We start from the raw sequence: 17,503 nt of genomic DNA, 5'->3' as shown, positions 1-17,503 counted from the left end.
TGCCCGAGAGAGACGGGGGTGTTTCCAGGGCCAGGGGGACAGAGGGAGGGGACGACTTTGTCTGCATGGTCCAGAGCGTCCAGGCAAGGGCAGCCACATGCAAGCACCCCTGCCCACGTGCTGGAGGGCGGGCAGGTGAGGCGGGGAGCAGGCGAGGCGGGGTGGGGGGAGGCCACGGCGGCGGCAGCTTACCTCCGGGTAAGACCACTCTGGGGAGTAGTCGGTCACCATGAACACCCGTCCGCTCTGCTGCAGCATCCCCAGGGTGCCCGGGGCCGAGGCAGCCGAGACCACCTCAGCGACGTGCATGTAGGCCATGGTGCCCGCCCCGCCCTCGGCACTGCCCAGCTGCAGGCCGGCCTGCTGGGGGCTGCAGCAGGGAATGCACATTTCCGCCTGGGGGAAGGGGGCGCGGGCCCCGTCCTCCGACTGCGAGAGCGCCGCGCCGTCCCCCGCCACCAGCTGGTGCCCGTAGATGGTGCCGCTGCCCCCCTCCACGGAGATGAAGTCGTTGATCAGGTCGGAGAACTGGTTGCTGAAGGAGATGTCGAAGTGGTCCAGGCTGAGCTCCATGTTGGAGGCGTTGCCCAGGCCGGGCTGGGCCACAGGGTAGAGTCCCTGCACCACGTTGCCCGGGAGGAGGGGGACGCCGCCCGCGCTGCGGATCACCCCGGTGGGCTCGGGCTGAAGGTAGTGCTCGGAGCTACAGGCCTGCAGCTCCCCGGACTTGATCAGGCCCTCGCCCCCCTCGGCCACCTGCGAGGTCTCCATGGTGACCTCCCCTTCCGCCGCCATGGCCTGGAAATTGGCCTGAAACTGCATGAGGTGGAGGGAGGACGTGGACTCGATCCGCGTCTCCACGTGGCCGCTGCAGGAGCTGGTCTGTGACGAGGCCTCCGTTTTCACCGTGGGCATCACAAAGGTGCCCCCGGAGTCACTCAGGCTGCTGTGGGCGTTCTGCTCGACGGGGAGGGGCTTGCTGGCGTCCTGCAGGAAGAAGCTCGGGGAAGGGGTCTGGTGGACGTGGGGGCTGTGGCCCGTCTGGCTGAAGCTGGACGTGTAGTCCTTGTTGGAGTCTATTGCACTGAAGTCCATCTGCTCCAGGGTGGTGCTGGGACTCAGGCCGCCGCCCGACGGCAGGAGGCTGGAGCCCGCGGTCAGGGTGAGGGAGCTGGCCGCCGCGGCCACCGCGGAGGAGGAGTAGGCTTCTTTGGCCATCTGCTGCTCGAAGGAGGTGTCCTCGGTCTTAATCTCCTTGGTCAGGACGGTGGTGAAGCTGAAGCCCCTCTCCATGGGTGGCGAGTGCCGGACGTTGGAGCTGACCATCTCGGCTTTCAGGCCTCCGCCCCCGTACGTCTGGCCCTGCTTTGGGTTATTGAGGAAACAGTCAGGGTCAAAGTTCATGGTGGTTTCTGGAATCTTCCGGCCCCCGTCGAGGGTGGTGGAGAGGACAAGCTCTTCGGACACGTTCGTGGGCAGCATGGACAGGCTCTCCGAGCTGCCCGTGGTGGGGAAGGCGAACTTGTGGCCGTCGGAACTCACGGCCAGGACGAGGCCCTGAGAGGCGTCGGGCGAGAGGAGGTGGTGGTTGGGGCCGGCGGTGGGGGACATGGTGTACACGGCCTCGTTGGTGACCTCGGACATGAACACCGTGGCGCTCTGGGACAAGCTCCCCATCACGGAGGCCACCGCCATGCTGGACACGCCCGTGACCACGGGGCTGTCCACCATGTCCGGGTCGCTGTTGAGCCCGCTGCTGATGGACACGGGGGAGCTCTGGGTGGTGTCGGGGACCTCCACCTGGTTGGTGGAGGAGACCTCGGTGCTGTTCTGGTGCAGCAGCACGGGCTTGGCCACCTTGCCGTTCCTCTTCTCGCGGCTCGAGCCCTTGCCGTGGCTGTGCTCGTGCTTGCCCTCGGACACGTCGTTGTGCTGCACCTCCGCGTGGCCCCCGTACCCCCCCGTCCGCGGCTCCACCTTCGGCGAGATGATGCGGTGTTTGGCACTGTTACACTTGTGGTGCACGCTGCTGCCCGCTCCTGCGGAGATCAGAAGCGCAACACACGAGCACACGCATGCACACACGTGTACGCACACACACACACACACACACACAGGCGCACATGCAGAGAGTCAGAGCTAGGGCTGCGGTGGGCCCTGTCCCTGAGTGCTGGGGTCTGGCAGAGCCTGGCCTGGGAGTCCAGGAGGGCCCTGACCCCTCAGGGCTGGCGGGGGACAGACACTCAGGGTCTCGGGCCCTCGTACCCACCCCGGGTTCTCAGGTGCCCTGTGTAACCTTCCTCCGGACCAGGGGGCTTTGTCCCTGATGCTGTTTTCAAATAGTAATAGAAGGCCCCCAGTGCATAGGGAAGGAGAGGTTGGGGAGAATGTCGTCCTCCAGGAAAGTCCCTCCCACCTTCAGAGCCGTTCACTCACTGGAATGGCTTTGCTGGCCAGAGGCGCTCAGCCTGAGATGGTGGCTGAGGCCCTCTCCCCTCCCCTGGAACTTTTTATGCCTGTTCAGGCCACAGGTTTCAGGAAGCCCCTCTGGGACTGAAAGCCAGTGGTTGATGGCGAGGGTCTGGGGGGCTGGGGGTGGCGTAACTGGAGATCTCTGGACTAGCTCTTAGGCCCCAGGACCAGAGAGGGTTCTAGACGTCACTCCAGAGGCAGAAAGGTATTTGGGGCCACCACGCCCTGTGTAGCTAGCCTGGGCCTGTCCTTGGCTCTTTGTGGGATGAAATCCTTCTAAGACCTGAGCAAGGACCCAGTCCTAACCCCCAGCGCAGCGGCAGAGAAGAAAGAGCCTCAGGCTCCGAGCATTTCTGAGCAAGCTTCCCTCAGGGCTCTGTCCCCAGGCCTCCACTTCTGCGTAATTTTCATTCCATCTGATAAGGGTGACTCCGCTTTTGATAAAAGAATGAATTCTCCCCTGATCCTATTACAGCCTCACCAAGATTCCTAAATGCGTCAGAACTTCGCAGAGAAGTGACATGACCCTCTCACGGAAATAGCTAATTAAGGCAGCTAGGGCGTGAAGAGGCACATTTCAAAGAGCAGATACCATTATCAGAAACACAGACACATCAGGACAGAGGATGTGGGACGCTGTACAGTCTTGGAGGAGACAGAGGGGAAAGCAAGAGCTTTAGCTTGAGTGGTCCCGCCCACTCAGGGCTGATCTCCTGGAAAAGCCCACGCTGGCCCAGTGCCTGGGGACATAGGCTCCTGCGGCTGATGCCTGAGAGCCCAGGGCCTGGAGGGCACCTGCCACGGGTGGATGTGAACAGAGGCCAAACGCTGAGCGCCCCCGACGGCTGCCCGCATTCCTAGAGGGAGCTGCCCCTGGAAACTGCTCTCTCCGGCCCAACGTAGATTGCCATACCAGCCCGTCCAGCCCCACCGGGCAGGATGAGGGAGAGTAGCCCTGGGTGCAATGCTGTGGCCTGGCTCCTGGCTGACCCCTCTCCCCTCACGGTCATCACACCCGTTGCCTGGCAGCACCCTCTCTGCCCGAGCCCACGGGGGCCCCCCCCCGCTCACCCAGGCTGCCGGTGCAGAGGCAGTTGTGGGTCCGTGGCTGCGGCTTGGTCTGGTGGCTGTCGAGGATCTGCTGTACCAGCTGTTCCACCGAGAAGCCCGAGCTGCTGTTTCCATTGCTGCATGTCCACTTGATGCCGTGGACTGTGGGGAGAGAGGCGGGGGGCAGAGTCAGAGGCCACGTATGCAGGGGGAGGTCCTGGCAGGGGTGGGACCTAGGCGCTCCCCAAGTGTGGTCCCCTCTCTGCTGGGAGGCTGGTTCCAGGCACCGCAAAGTGATGCCATAAGGAGGGGAGGAGGGAGAGAGGAGGAGGGAGGAGCAGGCTGCCCCACCAGACCCCACTCCCCTGGGGACCTCTCTGCTACCCCTCTGCCTCCCGTCCTCCATTCCTGTGGCGTATCACGGGGGAGCAGACGGCCCAGAGAGCTGCTTTTGTTTTTGCAAAGTCCAAGTGCATTGGGTGACTCCTCAAGGGGTCCGGGAGTGGAGGAGACAGAGAGCAAGGATGGGCAAGGAGAGGTACGGGAGGCTGAGGGACGTCTCCAGACTGCAGGTTGTGGAGACGTGGGGGAGTGCTGGAGGTTGGGGGGCCCAGCTCTCAGCAGGATGGATGCCCAACCCTGGCGGGGATGCTGGGGGTGGGGGAAGAACACTTCAGCTTCCTGCTCTCACCAGACTTCTCAGCCTTGAGGGGTTGCAGATTGGGCCAGGGGAGAAGGGGTTGGACAGAAGGGCCCACACAGCCTGGACAGTGGGTGCCCACTGATGACCGGCCACCTGGATTGTTGCCCTGGAGTTTTGGCTCCATCCTCTTCAACCCTGGACCCCCGCTATCCTTGGTGTTGGAGCGGGGGGCCCAGAATGGCTGAGGGTGGGCGCCCCACCTGTCTGGCAGGATGAGGCTGGAGGTCAAAGTAAACGACTTGCCAGCCAAGCTTGGGGACTGGCTGAGTTTCATGCCCGCTCGCCCTGCTGTATTTTCTCAGCTGGAGCAGACCCAGCCGACAGGCAGCTGAGCCTGGGTGGCCTCTCTGGTGACTCTAGGGGGCTGGGTCCAGAGGCAGGGAATCCACAGACCCAGGGCTGGAGCTGGTGCCTGGGGATTTGGGAGGGACCCAGGTCCCTATGAAGATGGGGACGGAGGGAGCTGGTGGTCTGGGAGGAGGGGCAGGGCATCAGGGCACAGGGTCAGGTTAGCGAGAGGCCAGGGGCTTTGCCAGCGCAAGAAAAATGTTCTTTCTCCCGCTCTCACATGGATCCCATGGGAAGAACGGTCACAGCTTGCAGAGCCTGCCTGTGCTCTGTGAAGGACACAAGGAGACACACATCAAGAGTCTACACAGTGGGTAGGAGCTGGGTCAGATTCAGACCTGGATCAGAGTCCAGGTTTTGGTCTTTACTTGCTGTGTGGATTTGGCCAAGTCACTCAACCTCTCTGAGCCTCAGTTTCCTCATCTGCAAAATGGGAATACAAGAGTATCTGCCTCTCAGGGTAGCTCAGAGGAAACCCCATATCCTGCCTGGCACTCTGTGTGGACCCCACCAGGAGTAGCTGTTGTCACAACCGTTAATGTTGATGATGGCAGTGACGGGGACACACAGCACGTGAGGCTGGCCTTGCCCTGCGGCTTGGCCGACTCCATGGGAACAGGCCTGGGGAAGGCAGCTTCTTGCTGTGAAATCCACAGATGGCTTAGCCTTGGAACGCGGCAGAGAGAGCTCCGTGGCGCCGTGCATCTCATGCCTCTGCTCCTCGTCAGCTCCTTCATGTAGAACTTCAGTGGTTTTTCAAAGAAACCCCCGTGTGAGGGTTGTGATCTGCTGGGAATCCCTCGAGGACGCCACTTTTCTTCTCTGTGCACCTGCCCCAGGTGTTCGCCCACCATCCTCGCCCTCCACTCCATTCTGATGAGGCTCTGGCCCCTCGGGAGGTCTTCCGGGCTCTGTCTCCCGCGCCTTCGACAGCGCTGGAGCCATAGCCCTGCTGCTGGCGGGTCCCCAATTCTGGCGGTTCATTGAGAGAGGTTGGCAGCTAAGTGGCCTCTGCCTCGAGCTAGCTCAGCTGCCTGGATTTGAAGTCATGGGTGCCTGTTTGGAGCCCTATGTGATGCGGATGCACAGGGGTTGGGTGTTTGCCACCCATCTTTCTGCAAGTGGACATCGCCTGCCCTTAGGATCGCTTGGGAAATTCTCCAGCAGCCCCAGGAAGCTGGCTCTCCTGCTGGCCCAAGCCCACCTCCTGTGATGTGCAAACCTCATCATAGCCGGGGAGCACTTATTGCAAATAAACCTCTACCTGCAAATCTAATATGGAAAACAGATCACAGCAGAAGGGGCCTGGCCCAGGCAGGAGTTAGGGGTCAGGGCCTGTCTCCACGCCCGGGGCCCCTTGGCTGAGGACCTTTTCTAGAATCCTCATTTTATAGATGAGAAAACAGAGGCTGGGGGTGGGGGTGGAGGAAAGAGTGCAGGACTCAAGGATCCCTTCCCTCAAACCGCTGTACACACAAATGGCCTGTCCCAGCTGTCCACCCCCTGCCCCAGCCCGGAGGTTCTGGAGGGGTGCCCAGGCTTTTTTTAAAAGCTCTGCAGGATTTCCTCACATGCAGTCAGGATGGCGAACACAGAGTCTGAAGATTCTGCAAGTCTGAGACCAGCAGCATCTCCAGAACTCATCACTGGTGCTTCTACCTGTGGAGGACTCGGAGCAGGTGCTCTTGGCAAAGCCAGACCAGCTGTTCTCAGGGAACTCCCCCCACCCCCATCCCCTGAGTCTGAACTTGAATCTCTGGAGACATGGGCTAGGCTCAGGCAGCCCCACCTCTGGCTTCTGGCTGCAGGACCCCACCCCACCCAAAGGTCTAGGGTCCTTGGGTCGGGTGGGCTTACTAGTCCCCAGACTGGCAGTGGCCTCTGATGGAATGTTCTGGCATTTCTGACCAGGCCCCCCGTGTGCTGACAACTGCCTCTCAGGCCCGCCTCCTCCAGCCCCAGTGGGGGTGCGGCTCCCGCGTTCTTCCTGCCTCTTGCTCCTCTCCTTATGTTGCAAAGGTTATAAAATGAAAACCCAGTGAAGGGTGACAGATTGCAAGCAGAGAATTTCTGGATGCTTAATGCAAATTACCTACTGTCTTAGCACATCCAGTATGCAAATTGCCTCCCTCCCCCTCCAGTGGGGGCGGGGAGAGAAGCCCCCTCCTCGGAGGTGGTGAGCTGTTAGTACTGAATATCAAATACTATCAAGACAGCTTTTAACATGTCACGCTCTGCTTCCCGACACGTAATGAATCAGCGGGAAAGGAGAATTCTACAGGGAAGAGAGCGCTTTATGGAAGGAAGGTTGATACACGCGTGCACACCGGGCCCCTCCCCTGCCACTGCCCCCTCCCCCTTTGTAGAAGCAGCTAAAGGGCAACTCATTAAAGGTATCCTTGGTGAAATGTAAGGTCATGACCTGGGGTGGGGGGGCACCGAACGAGAAAAAGGAATCCCTCCCAAATTCCCTCCTGGTGGCTCTGGGGCACCTCGTCCCCTCTGCTCTCTGAGTCTCAGTGGGGGGCTCCTCATTCTCAGGCCCCACCCAGGGGTGGCGGGGGAGGGGGTGGCCTGAGTGTTTCCTGCGGAATCCCAGGCAGAGGAGCCTTTAAAGCTCCCCATGCAGGAGGTCTGGATGGTGCTCCCAGGCTGCTCCGGTGATGGAGGGGCACCTGCCCTGTGTGTGCAGGAAGGCTGGGGCAGGGAAGTTACCAGAGAGGGAGAAGATGGGCGTGGGTGACTCCTCGCGGCCCTGCACAGGATGCGAGTGGCCAGAGGGCCACACTGGCCCGTGGAGAGCGGGGTGCTTCAGGGTACCCTTGCGGCTCTGCCCACGGTCCTGCTGCTGCCCGGGGACCCCCGCACCTGGACCTGACACTGGCTCTGCCCTGCGGCCTGCAGCAGGCCCCGCGGGAGGACTGGTCTGCACGCCGATGGCGCTGACCCGGCCTGTACCCGACGTTCACCCCAACGGCCTCCCACAGCCGGCGGCCGTGCGAACGCTAATCTGAATAATCAAAATGAAATCAGTGACAACAGCAGGGGCCACGCTTTGGAGAGCATCTTCTGATGAGCAAGTCACCCGAGGGGCGGCCAACCGCCGGCAAGAGTGTAACCGAGATCTGGAGGAGAGGGCTGGGGAAGGTGTGGGGGTGAGCTCCCCATCCCCCGGCCCTGGCGCTGGCCAGCGGCAGCCAAGCGCCTCTTGGGTTTTATGTCTGCTCCACCCCAGCCATGGCCGGGTGGGGGTGTGTGTGGGGGGGTGGAGCGCTTTGGCCAGGGAGGCTTAGCTTGACCCCAGGTTGAGCTGCCTTGTCACCCTGCTATGGACGGAATTATGTACCCCCCAAATTCCTAGGTTGAAGCCCTAACCTCCAATGTGAGTATATTTGGAGACAGGGCCTTTCGGGAGGCAATTAAGGATACATGAGGTCCTAGGGATGGGTCCTAGTCCAACAGGACTGGTGTCCTTACAAGAAGAGGAAGAGACACCGGGAGTGAGCCCACAGAGGAAGGGCATGTGAGGACACAGCGAAAGGCGGCCACCTGCGAGCCCCGGGGGGGAGGGCTCACCAGACACCAGCCCCGCCCACACCTTGATCTTGGACTTCCAGCTGCCAGAACTGTGAGAAATAAATTCCTATGGCATAAGCGGCCCAGTCTGTGGTGTTCTGTTACAGCAGCCCCGGCTCCCATCAAGGCTCAGGCCTCCCCCTCCCCAGGCTCCCTGGCTAGAGCCCTGTGAGCCCCTGGGAGAGACCTACCCTGCCCTTGAGCTGCTCGTGTAGGATGTGTATGTTTGAGGGGCCCTGAGATCTTTCCAGAATGCCTCCTTTTGAAATGGAGCAGGACCCTGTGGGGCTCCTGGGCATGGAAGCCCTTCTGTGTCTCCTGTTTCTTGTTTGTAGGGAGCAGACGCCAGCCTCCATGACCGTCCCTGGGCTCCAAAGGGCAGGTTCAAACAGTTGCAAATCAAGGGAGGCACAGCCAAGAAACCATCTGAGGCCAGATTAAAGGGGCCAGAGAAGCTCATCAAGAAGATTCCCTGAGACCAGATTGGAGGCATGTAGGTCCCACACACACCCTAATCTTATCAGCAGCCCCATCCTTGAACTCTTGCTGTAAAACTCCTCATCAAATCCTCCTGGGTTGGAACACACAGTTTTGAGGGGCAGGACACTGCTGTGTCCCCCTTTGCCCGGCAAAGCAACGAATAAAGCTATTCTTTTCTACTTCACACAAAACTCTGTCTCCGAGCTTCGATTCCGCACCGGTGCACAGAAGCCGAGATTTTGGCATTCCTTTTGTTGCCACTTTAAATCTTACCCTTCCATCCAGCACACGCCAGCTCAAGCCTCACCTCCCCCTGGAGGCCCTCCTGGTTACTCTAGCTCTCATTCCCACCCGAGCCAGAGTCTGAGTTATGGAAACAGGGTGTTATTGAGGGGACCTGTGCTACCCCTCATGCTTTGAACAATGCCTGGCTCAAGGCAGATGCCCAGTGAAGACTGGTGGAGTGAATAAACAAACACTCACACCCCCTCCAGCACTGCTCTCTTTTTGTTTCATCCATTCATTTTGTGCGTGTGTATTTTTTTTTTTTTGGCTGCGTTGTGTCTTTGTTGCTGCGCATGGGCTTCCTGTAGTTGTGGCGAGCGGGGACTACTCTTTGTTGTGGTGTGCTGGCTTCTCGTTGCGGTGGCTTCTCTTGTTGCAGAGCACGGGCTCTAGTGTGGGCTTCAGTAGTTGTGGCACGCGGGCTCAGTAGTTGTGGCTCACAGGCTCTAGAGCGCAGGCTTAGCAGTTGTGGCACACAGGCTTAGTTGCTCCGCAGCATGTGGAATCTTCCTGGACCAGGGATCGAACCCGCGGCCCCTGCAATGGCAGGTGGATCCTTAACCACTGTGCTATGAGGGAAGTCCCTCATTCATTCATTAATTCCCCCAGTGAACTGTAAGCAGAACTCACATCACATCTCAATAATAATAACAAAAATAATATTTACTGATCTTACTCTACATGCCAGGCATTGTGCTAGGTTCTTTATATGCTGACTCTACTATAAAAAGAAATAATCACAATAATATCTACCTGATGGAGCGTCTACTGTGGACAGGGCACCGGGCAGGGGTTCTCCAAGTGTGGTCCCAGCTGCCATATAATCACCCGGAAATGTCTGAAATGCACATTCCCAGGCCCCACCCAGCCCTATGACGAATCAGAAACTCTAGGAGGGGGCTCGGATCTGTGTCCTGCCCGCCAGGGGAATTGATGCTGACTCAAATTTGAGACCCATTGGGCTAGAGATTACATCTCTCATCTCTCAGTGGTCCTTTGAGGCAGAATTATTGTCCCATTTTATTATGTGAGGACCAAGACTCAGGAAAGTTATGGAACTTGCCCAAGGTCACATAAGCAGGGGTGGGGAAGGGTTGCAGCTTCCACTGAGCCACCTGCCTCGGATTGGTCTTCGCAGCCTGCATCCCTCCTGGACCAAGGAACGGCTGGATGCTTAGTTATGGGCGGGGGAGGAAGGGTTACTCCCATCAGAAGGCCGAGATTCCTTCTACTCACTTTGCTTCCTAGAGAGAAGGATTCCAATTTCCTGGGGGCTGGTGGGGGTGCAGGAAACCCAGACCCCCAGGGCTGGGCCAGGTGCTGTCCCCCAGCCTGCCACCCACGCTGCTGTCTCCTGCCCTCTCTGACTACGGAGGGTGCTGGCTGTCTCAGAAGGGCCAGGTGGGCTGGGGACAGGGAGGGGGCAGAAGTTCTAAAGCCCCTGGCTCCTCCCTTGCGATGTTCCTCACTCAGAGCTGGGCCAGGTGGGCAGCCAGGCTGGCGTGTGTGGCCACCCAGACCGGCTGGCCGGGCCACCCAGACCAGGGCAGAGGAAGCTTGTCTTGGGCCTCCCAGGGGCAGGGCAGGAAGTGGGAGGCAGGGCCTGCTGTGCGCCTGCTCCTGGAAGAGCAGGAGCGAGAGAGGAAGGGAGGCGGTGCGAAGAGAGCATCTCAGCATCTGAACCTGGGCCTCTGCGTTTCCCAGAGGGGTGCCTGGCCTCGTTCACCGCAGCCCACTGGGGTGAGTGTAGGGGAAATTTCTACGAAAGACCGGGAGCCTGAGGAAACACTCTTCCTGGAGAATGTGGGGTTTGTGGGGGCTCCTCGCCTGAATTTCTAGTTATTGGAGATGGGATGGGGTGGGGGGGACCCACTGAGTCAACGGAGGTGGGATGTTGGGGGCGGCCCAGAGGCAGCCTTCTTGGTTGTCCGCAGAAACCTCAAATGTTCCTTCCTGACATGGCTGCCCTAGGCAGTGGTAGAAACTTCCTGAAGGCCAGGGAGAACCTCTGAGCTCAGTGCCCGGCTAGCTGTACAGGAGGGAGGAGCTGGGATTCAGGACGGTTCAGAGCCTGTGGGCAGGGACTTCCCCATCGGTCCAGTGGTTAAGACTCTGCACTTCCACTGCAGGGGGCACGGGTTCAATCCCTGGTCAGGGAACTAAGATCCCCCATGCCACACGGCAAAAAATAAAAACTAAATAAATAAATTAAAACCAGAGCTTGTGTGAGACAGGCTGGCAGGACCACGCTGGCCAGGGGTCAGGGGCTCCAGTGGCCACAGCTCTTTTCCTCACACACATGTAATCTTGGGAAGACCTTTGATTCCTCTTGGCCTCAGTTTCCTCATCTGTAAAATGGGTGCCCCCCACTGGTTCACCTGACAACACATCTCTGTTCCCCAAGGGACTAGAAAGACACAAGTGGGCCCCACACTCCAGATTCCGATTCGGAGGTGTCCACAGGAGATCTGAGGCAGGACAGGGTTGAGGGCCCAGAGTGAGATGACCCTTTCTGCTCTGAAGCGTCACGCCTGGAACACTTGGAAAGGAATTAGAGAGTCAGAAAGGCATCCTCTCGCAGGCCCTTCAGCCCGTGGCAGCCCCGGGAGCCGATGAGAGCAAGCTGCCTGCCCTCCTCTGCTCTGTGGGGCCGGAACTTCTGGAAGGATAACAGGGCACATCTGGTTGGAGCTTGGGTCACCACGGTAACAGCACAGGTGGCACCTGCTGGGATGGACATTTGGCTTTCTCTGCAGAGGAAGAGATTTCTTGGGGCTGTGTCAAGCAGGTGACAAGTGGCATGTTGATGACAAAGAAAATCCCCCCACCTCCTGACAGAGGCTTTTGGGGGGCCTTTCTCTTCGCCCTCATCAGCCTGGGCTCCCACCCAGGGACTCAGCTCTCCAGAAAGACCCACATGGAGATGACCGTTTAACTGATGTCCGGACAGGTCACCTTGGAAACCGAAAAGGGTGCTGTGATCATTTGTCTGGACAATGGTGTCACCTGGACGCTCCCAGGCAACCCGGACATGTGCTCGCCCTATCGAGGAATCACGTGATGGAGGCAGGCAGGAGAGGGGCCACCACGTGCCCCTCCGGGTGTGAGTGAGCCGTGTGGATGCCTCTCGGTTGTTGACACTAGAAGGCTGTCTCCATGGCAACAAGGTCAACGGAAAACGGCAGCCGCGTTGGTTTAATTTTCACTGTATTCTTGTTGACAGGAATAAAGGCCTGGCTTGTGATTTCTTGGTTCAACTGGATAAAATTTTCATTAGACTTAACGTCTCTTATCCAGACACCCACATATTCAATTTCCCCATCTCACCCTCAACTCTCATTCTCCTATTGGTCCCGAGAATGGCGTTTTCAGAAATCTTATTTGGAGGAGTGTGGAGGCTGAGCGGGGACAGGGTGGTGTGTGTGCACGGGGACGCCTGGGTGTGTCCTGAATGGGCTTGTAATTCCTGGTTCTGAATGTCTGGGGACGTGGGGCATAAGACCAACCCCACCCACCTTTCCATCTTCTACGAGGAGGCACCAGCTTTGTTCCAACCGTGAACAAGGAGGGTGTGAAGACTTCTTCCAGGCGGGTGGGACCTCGGAGGTGAGGGGCAGGCAGAGGGACTTCCCAATCGGGAGCTAATTTGGGCTGCTCAGGCCACTACAGCAGGAGATTCAGGCCACGTGGGGATGGCGCTCTCTGTACCTCCGCACTTGACCTCACGGGCAATCTCCTAGAAGCTCTGTGGCATAAGAAGTGGCCTTGGTTGAATGTTTCCGCACCGGCCCTGCTAACTGGGCCAAGGATGTGCATTGTGGAGCGATTCGAGTCACGCAGAATCTTCTTCTGATTTGCTAAGTGGCATTGTTACCGAGGCGGAATTCTTTGCGCTGTAGTGATAGCATGAATGTGCTTGCAGCTCTCTGATTGTCTAGCAGTGTCGGATGGAAGCCCAACTTGGCAGGGGGAGAAGAAACTCCAGCCACTCTCCCACATCTGGGAACCATGTGGGCTCTGAATCCTCTTCTCTTCTGGGCTCAGCTGCAGCCTCTTTTCCCAGGCTCTGCCCAGGGGCAGAGGTGGCAGGAGTGGCCACCTGTCCACCAGCTCCTCTAGGCCACTAGCAGTGGGGACAGGGGACCAGGTGGGGTTCTGGACGGTTTCCATCTTGCTTTTGGGAGACCCTGGACTCAGAAGCCTCCTCCATGTGCCTGGAGGTAGTGCCTGCAGCAGGGCAGGAGCCCTAGAAAGGCATAGCTGCGCCTGGCTCCAAACTATGTAGGCCAGAACCTTCGATATTCAAAGAGAAGCTGAAAATCTGAAATTACAATGTTGGCAACACATTCGAAGTTCAATAAAACCACCCCCCAGAGGGAGCAGGGCTGGGTCAGCTCTGGGTGGCACTCAGGCACCTCCCAACACTGGCACAGAGCCCCCCCCCCCCCCATCAAAGCTGCTCATGGAATTAATGGATGGCAGAGTCGGAGTAGGGGATCCTACAACAGCAGGGGGTGCGTGGCGCCCAAGCAGCCCTGAGGGGCAAGTAGCCAGGGAGAGACAGGAAATCAAAAGAAGTATTTCTCTTTTAGTTCTCTGCTCTGGGGGCCAAACCAGCTAAACAAAATTTAGCTCAAGGGAGAAAGACACATTTGCAAAACAAGCCTGGATCCTCCCAGCAGAGCAGGAAAAGGAAGTAAGCCCCATTTAAAACCAGCCTATCCTACTACATGAAGTAAGCCAGACAGAGGAAGACAAATATCATATGATATTGCATATATGTGGAACTTATTTACAAAGCAGAGACTCACAGACGTAGAAAACAAACATTCGGTTACCAAAGGGAGGGATAAACTAGGATTTGGAATGGGATTAACATGTACACACTACTATATATAAAATAGACAGCCAACAAGGGCCTATGTATAGCACAGGGATCTATACTGGATATTTTGTAATAACCTATAATGGAAAAGAATGTGAAAAAAGAGAATATATACATATATATCTGTATTATATACATATATATGCTGTACACCTAAAACTAACCCAACATTGTAAGTCAGCTATACTTCAATAAAAAAAAAAATCAGCCTTGCCTCTCTCCTGCCTCTCCACAGCCTGCTCACCCCCGTGCCAGGCAGGGAGGTGCCAGGAAGGAGTTCTGGCAGGAGTGGGGGATGTGAGGGGACCCACCCTGCCCGCTCCTCATCTCAGCAGCTCCTAACCACAGTGACAAGGAAGATGGACAGAGGAACCCTCGCAGGCCTTTGCGTACTGGACCGCCACCCCCAGCTACTCCAAATCCAGCCGCCACAGGCAGCGAGCAGGGCAGAACCTCTGGGCCTCGCAGGCTCCATCCGCTGACTGACACCTCTGCACTTAGGGATGGAGCTGCGGTCCTGGGCCCTGGGTCCACCACCGGGACACAGATGTCCTTCCCTTTATGGCTCTCAGGACTTCAAGTCAATAAGTGTCTGGCAAGACCCCACTATATGCCTGGTATTAACATCTAACTTTCAACCCAAGGAAACTTTTAGGTTTTAATCCAGTGTCCATGGAAAGACTTCACGGGGTCCTGAAACACCCAACAATGATACGCCGCATTCTTTGCGCAAGTGTGAGATCAGCATTTCCTCCAGCGCCAGTTTCCCTTCCGCACGGATGTGAGAATCAGCTGATGCCCCAGGAGGCTTGTGGCCTCAAAGAGCGGCCGACCCTGATCTCTAGAACAGGGCTCCTTGTCTGGCTTCTTGCTGGAAACCGCATCAGGCTGCGATCTCTCAAGAAGCATGAGAATCTTGCTTGCCAAAAAATACATGTTCCCAGGCCCACTCCAGAGCTGCGGAATCAGAACGTCTTGGGGGCAGGGGTGGGGAGGGGGGTACAGGAGCCTGCCTGCCTTTTATCAAGCTGCCCCGGAGGTTCTGATGTGGACCACTGCTCCCGGCACTGAGCCAATGTCGGTGCCCGGGCTCTGCGAGCCTTGAAGGACGGGCAGGGGGTTTGGGGGGTGGGGAGCGCGAGGGGGGTGGAACGGCAGCTGCTCTGGCCCCGCTGAGCCCCGGTGGTGGGCGGCCTGGAGGTGCCCAAGCTCATTCTGGACTCCCGGTGCCTCCCTCCTATCCCAAGTCTAACTCCAGAGATGGGAACACTGAAAAACGCTGCTAATTGAATATTTTGGGCCAGAAAGAAACCCTCCAGCCCTCCTGTGACAACAGCATCCCCTTTCCCTGGACTCTTCTACCCCTCACCTTTCACCCCCATCTCACAGTGCCCCCCCCCCAACCCCTGCAGCTCCGTGGGGGCAGCACCTATGCGACTTGCTTTGCCCAGACTCGACCGAGACTTGAGGGCACGCCCTCCTGGGGGCCAGGTGATGCCTGCAGACCGCGTGGGAGAGGAGGCTCCCTAGGGCCCCCTTCCGTCTGTTCCAGCCCCACCCCAACCCCCACCGCTCCAGAGTCACAGATCAGGTCCCCGGCACCAGGTCCGCGGGCGGCGGTGGGCAGTGCCTGCCTGCTCCCTTCCCAGCCTGGGGAGGGGGCCCCTCCAGAGAGCTCGCGTCCCGGAGCCGCTCTGCTGCCGCAGGCCACCAGGTGGCGCCAGTCAACCAGGAACCAGTTCGGTTGCGGGGCCCAGAAAGGAAAGCCTTTGTTGATTTTACTTCTTGATGTTCTATAATCACCAGGATTACCATCTAAGCAAAAAAGCAAAACAAATAAACACCGCCCCCTTACTGTGTCTTTGGTCTTTGTCTGGAAAAAGATGAGAAAACAACAGACGCCTTGACACACAGCCCAAGGCTTGGGGGTTGCCACAGCGAGGTCGCCCCCTGCAGGCGGAGAAAAGGCTCCGGAGACCGAGGGACCTCGCTGTGGGCTTAACCTGCGGGGTGAGGCGCTCCTGGAGGAGGCCGTGAGAGCCAGCCTGTTCCTCCCGTGGTCGCCGCAGCACCACGTCTCAGCAAGGGGTCCCTGTCGCCACTCACCCTGCCTTTGCCCCATCCCTGCGGCTTGCTGTCCCGGCCTCACCCCAGCCTCACAGAGGCTGTGCTCCTGCGGAGGGCGTGCGGGGAGGGGCTGACACCCAACAGGCTGCAGGCTCCCCAGGACCAGAGGTGACTGGGTAACGGAGGCTGCGGGGAGCTAGGAGGGCGCACTTGAACCCCTCACTCAACACGGCCTCCATCCCCAAACACAACATGGCCTCCACCCTCACTACCAGCATGGCCTCCACCCCTCCCCACACTCAACATGGCCTCCACCCTCACTACCAGCATGGCCTCCACCCCTCCCCACACTCAACATGGCCTCTATCTCCACACTCAACATGGCTTCCGTCCCCACACTCAACATAGCCTCCACCCCCTCCACATACATGGTCTCCACCCTCACTAACAGCATGGCCTCCACCCCTCTCCACACTCAACATGGCCTCTGTCTCCACACTCAACACGGCCTCCATCCCCACACACAACATGGCCTCCACCCTCACCACCAACATGGCCTCCACCCCTCTCCACACTAACCCTAACCTCTATCTCCACACACAACATGGTCTCCACCCTCACTACCAACATGGCCTCCACCCCTCCCCACACTCAACACGGCCTCCAATCCTACTATCAACATGGACTTTATCGCTTCATACTTGACATAACTTCCTCCCTCATACTCAACACGGCTTCCTCAGCATGGCCTCCACTCCCATATACTCAGCGTGACCTCTGCCTCCTCCCCATCGACGTGACTACCTCATACTCAACATGGCCTCTATCCCCAACGTTGGCACGGCTCTGCGCCCTCATGCTCACATGACCTCTGCACTTCACACTCCACATGATTTCCATCACTTCGTACTGAACGTGCCCTTTAAGCCTCAAATAGGATGTCACCTCAGTGTCACACCCTATGCGCCTCTGCCTGCTCCCTCCTTTGTGCTGCCCCACCCGGCCTCCTTGCCTCCTGCCCGTCCCACGCGTTCATCCAGGCCAGGGAGACAGGAAGCCTCCTGACTGTTCCTACCCTGGGTTTTCCAAACGTCTAGGTACTTGAAGGCAGAACCATCTGCTTCGGCCTCCTCAGCTGGTCTGTCTCTTGGGTTTGTCTTCCTGAGGGCAGGGCCTGGGCTTTTCCCCAGCTGGCAGCTTCCCCAGGGCCAGCACAGGACTGAGCCCAGGGCAGAGGTTCTAGAAGCCTGTTCTGGTTCGGTGTTGGTGGCGCAAGAGTCCCCAAGGGACCGTCCAGCTGGCCTCTGCCGACGCCCCTTGGCACAGGGTGTGGCAGGGCCTGAGTGCTCAAACTCAAGAGAGAGGACCGGCCTTCCGGCTTTGGGTGCGGCCCCGACACCTACACACTTTGTGTCCACTTTGTCACTTGACACCCGAGGGCTGCAGGTTAGGGCCCATGATCACTCCCGCCCTGAAGGAGGGCCATGCTGCTCAGAGAGCCCGGCTGGCCCGTGCAAGGCCACCTGCCGCTCAGAGGAGGAGGGGGATCTCCCCCCCCGCCCCACGCCCCGGATTCCATGTCTGTCCTTCTGCACATCCTCCCCCATGCCCCGCCCTCACTGCCATTTCACCCCCTT

The 17,503-nt window shown here is 58.6% G+C and overlaps 1 protein-coding gene across 1 annotated transcript in view; it reads right to left on the bottom strand.

The window, feature by feature from the left end:
• Positions 1-17,503, bottom strand: part of CAMTA1 (calmodulin binding transcription activator 1) — an 869,135-nt gene that overhangs the window by 89,565 nt on the left and 762,067 nt on the right. Inside the window, exons 8-9 of the mRNA XM_057695058.1 lie at positions 3,544-3,684; positions 193-2,039 (exon numbers count right to left, since the gene is read on the bottom strand). Of these exons, the coding sequence (XP_057551041.1) occupies positions 193-2,039; positions 3,544-3,684 (1,988 nt within the window). The remainder of the gene's footprint in view (positions 1-192; positions 2,040-3,543; positions 3,685-17,503) is intronic.

Source organism: Hippopotamus amphibius, chromosome 1 (assembly GCF_030028045.1).
Source record: "Hippopotamus amphibius kiboko isolate mHipAmp2 chromosome 1, mHipAmp2.hap2, whole genome shotgun sequence".
NCBI classification, from domain to species: domain Eukaryota; kingdom Metazoa; phylum Chordata; class Mammalia; order Artiodactyla; family Hippopotamidae; genus Hippopotamus; species Hippopotamus amphibius.
This window is presented reverse-complemented; position numbering and strand designations above follow the sequence as displayed.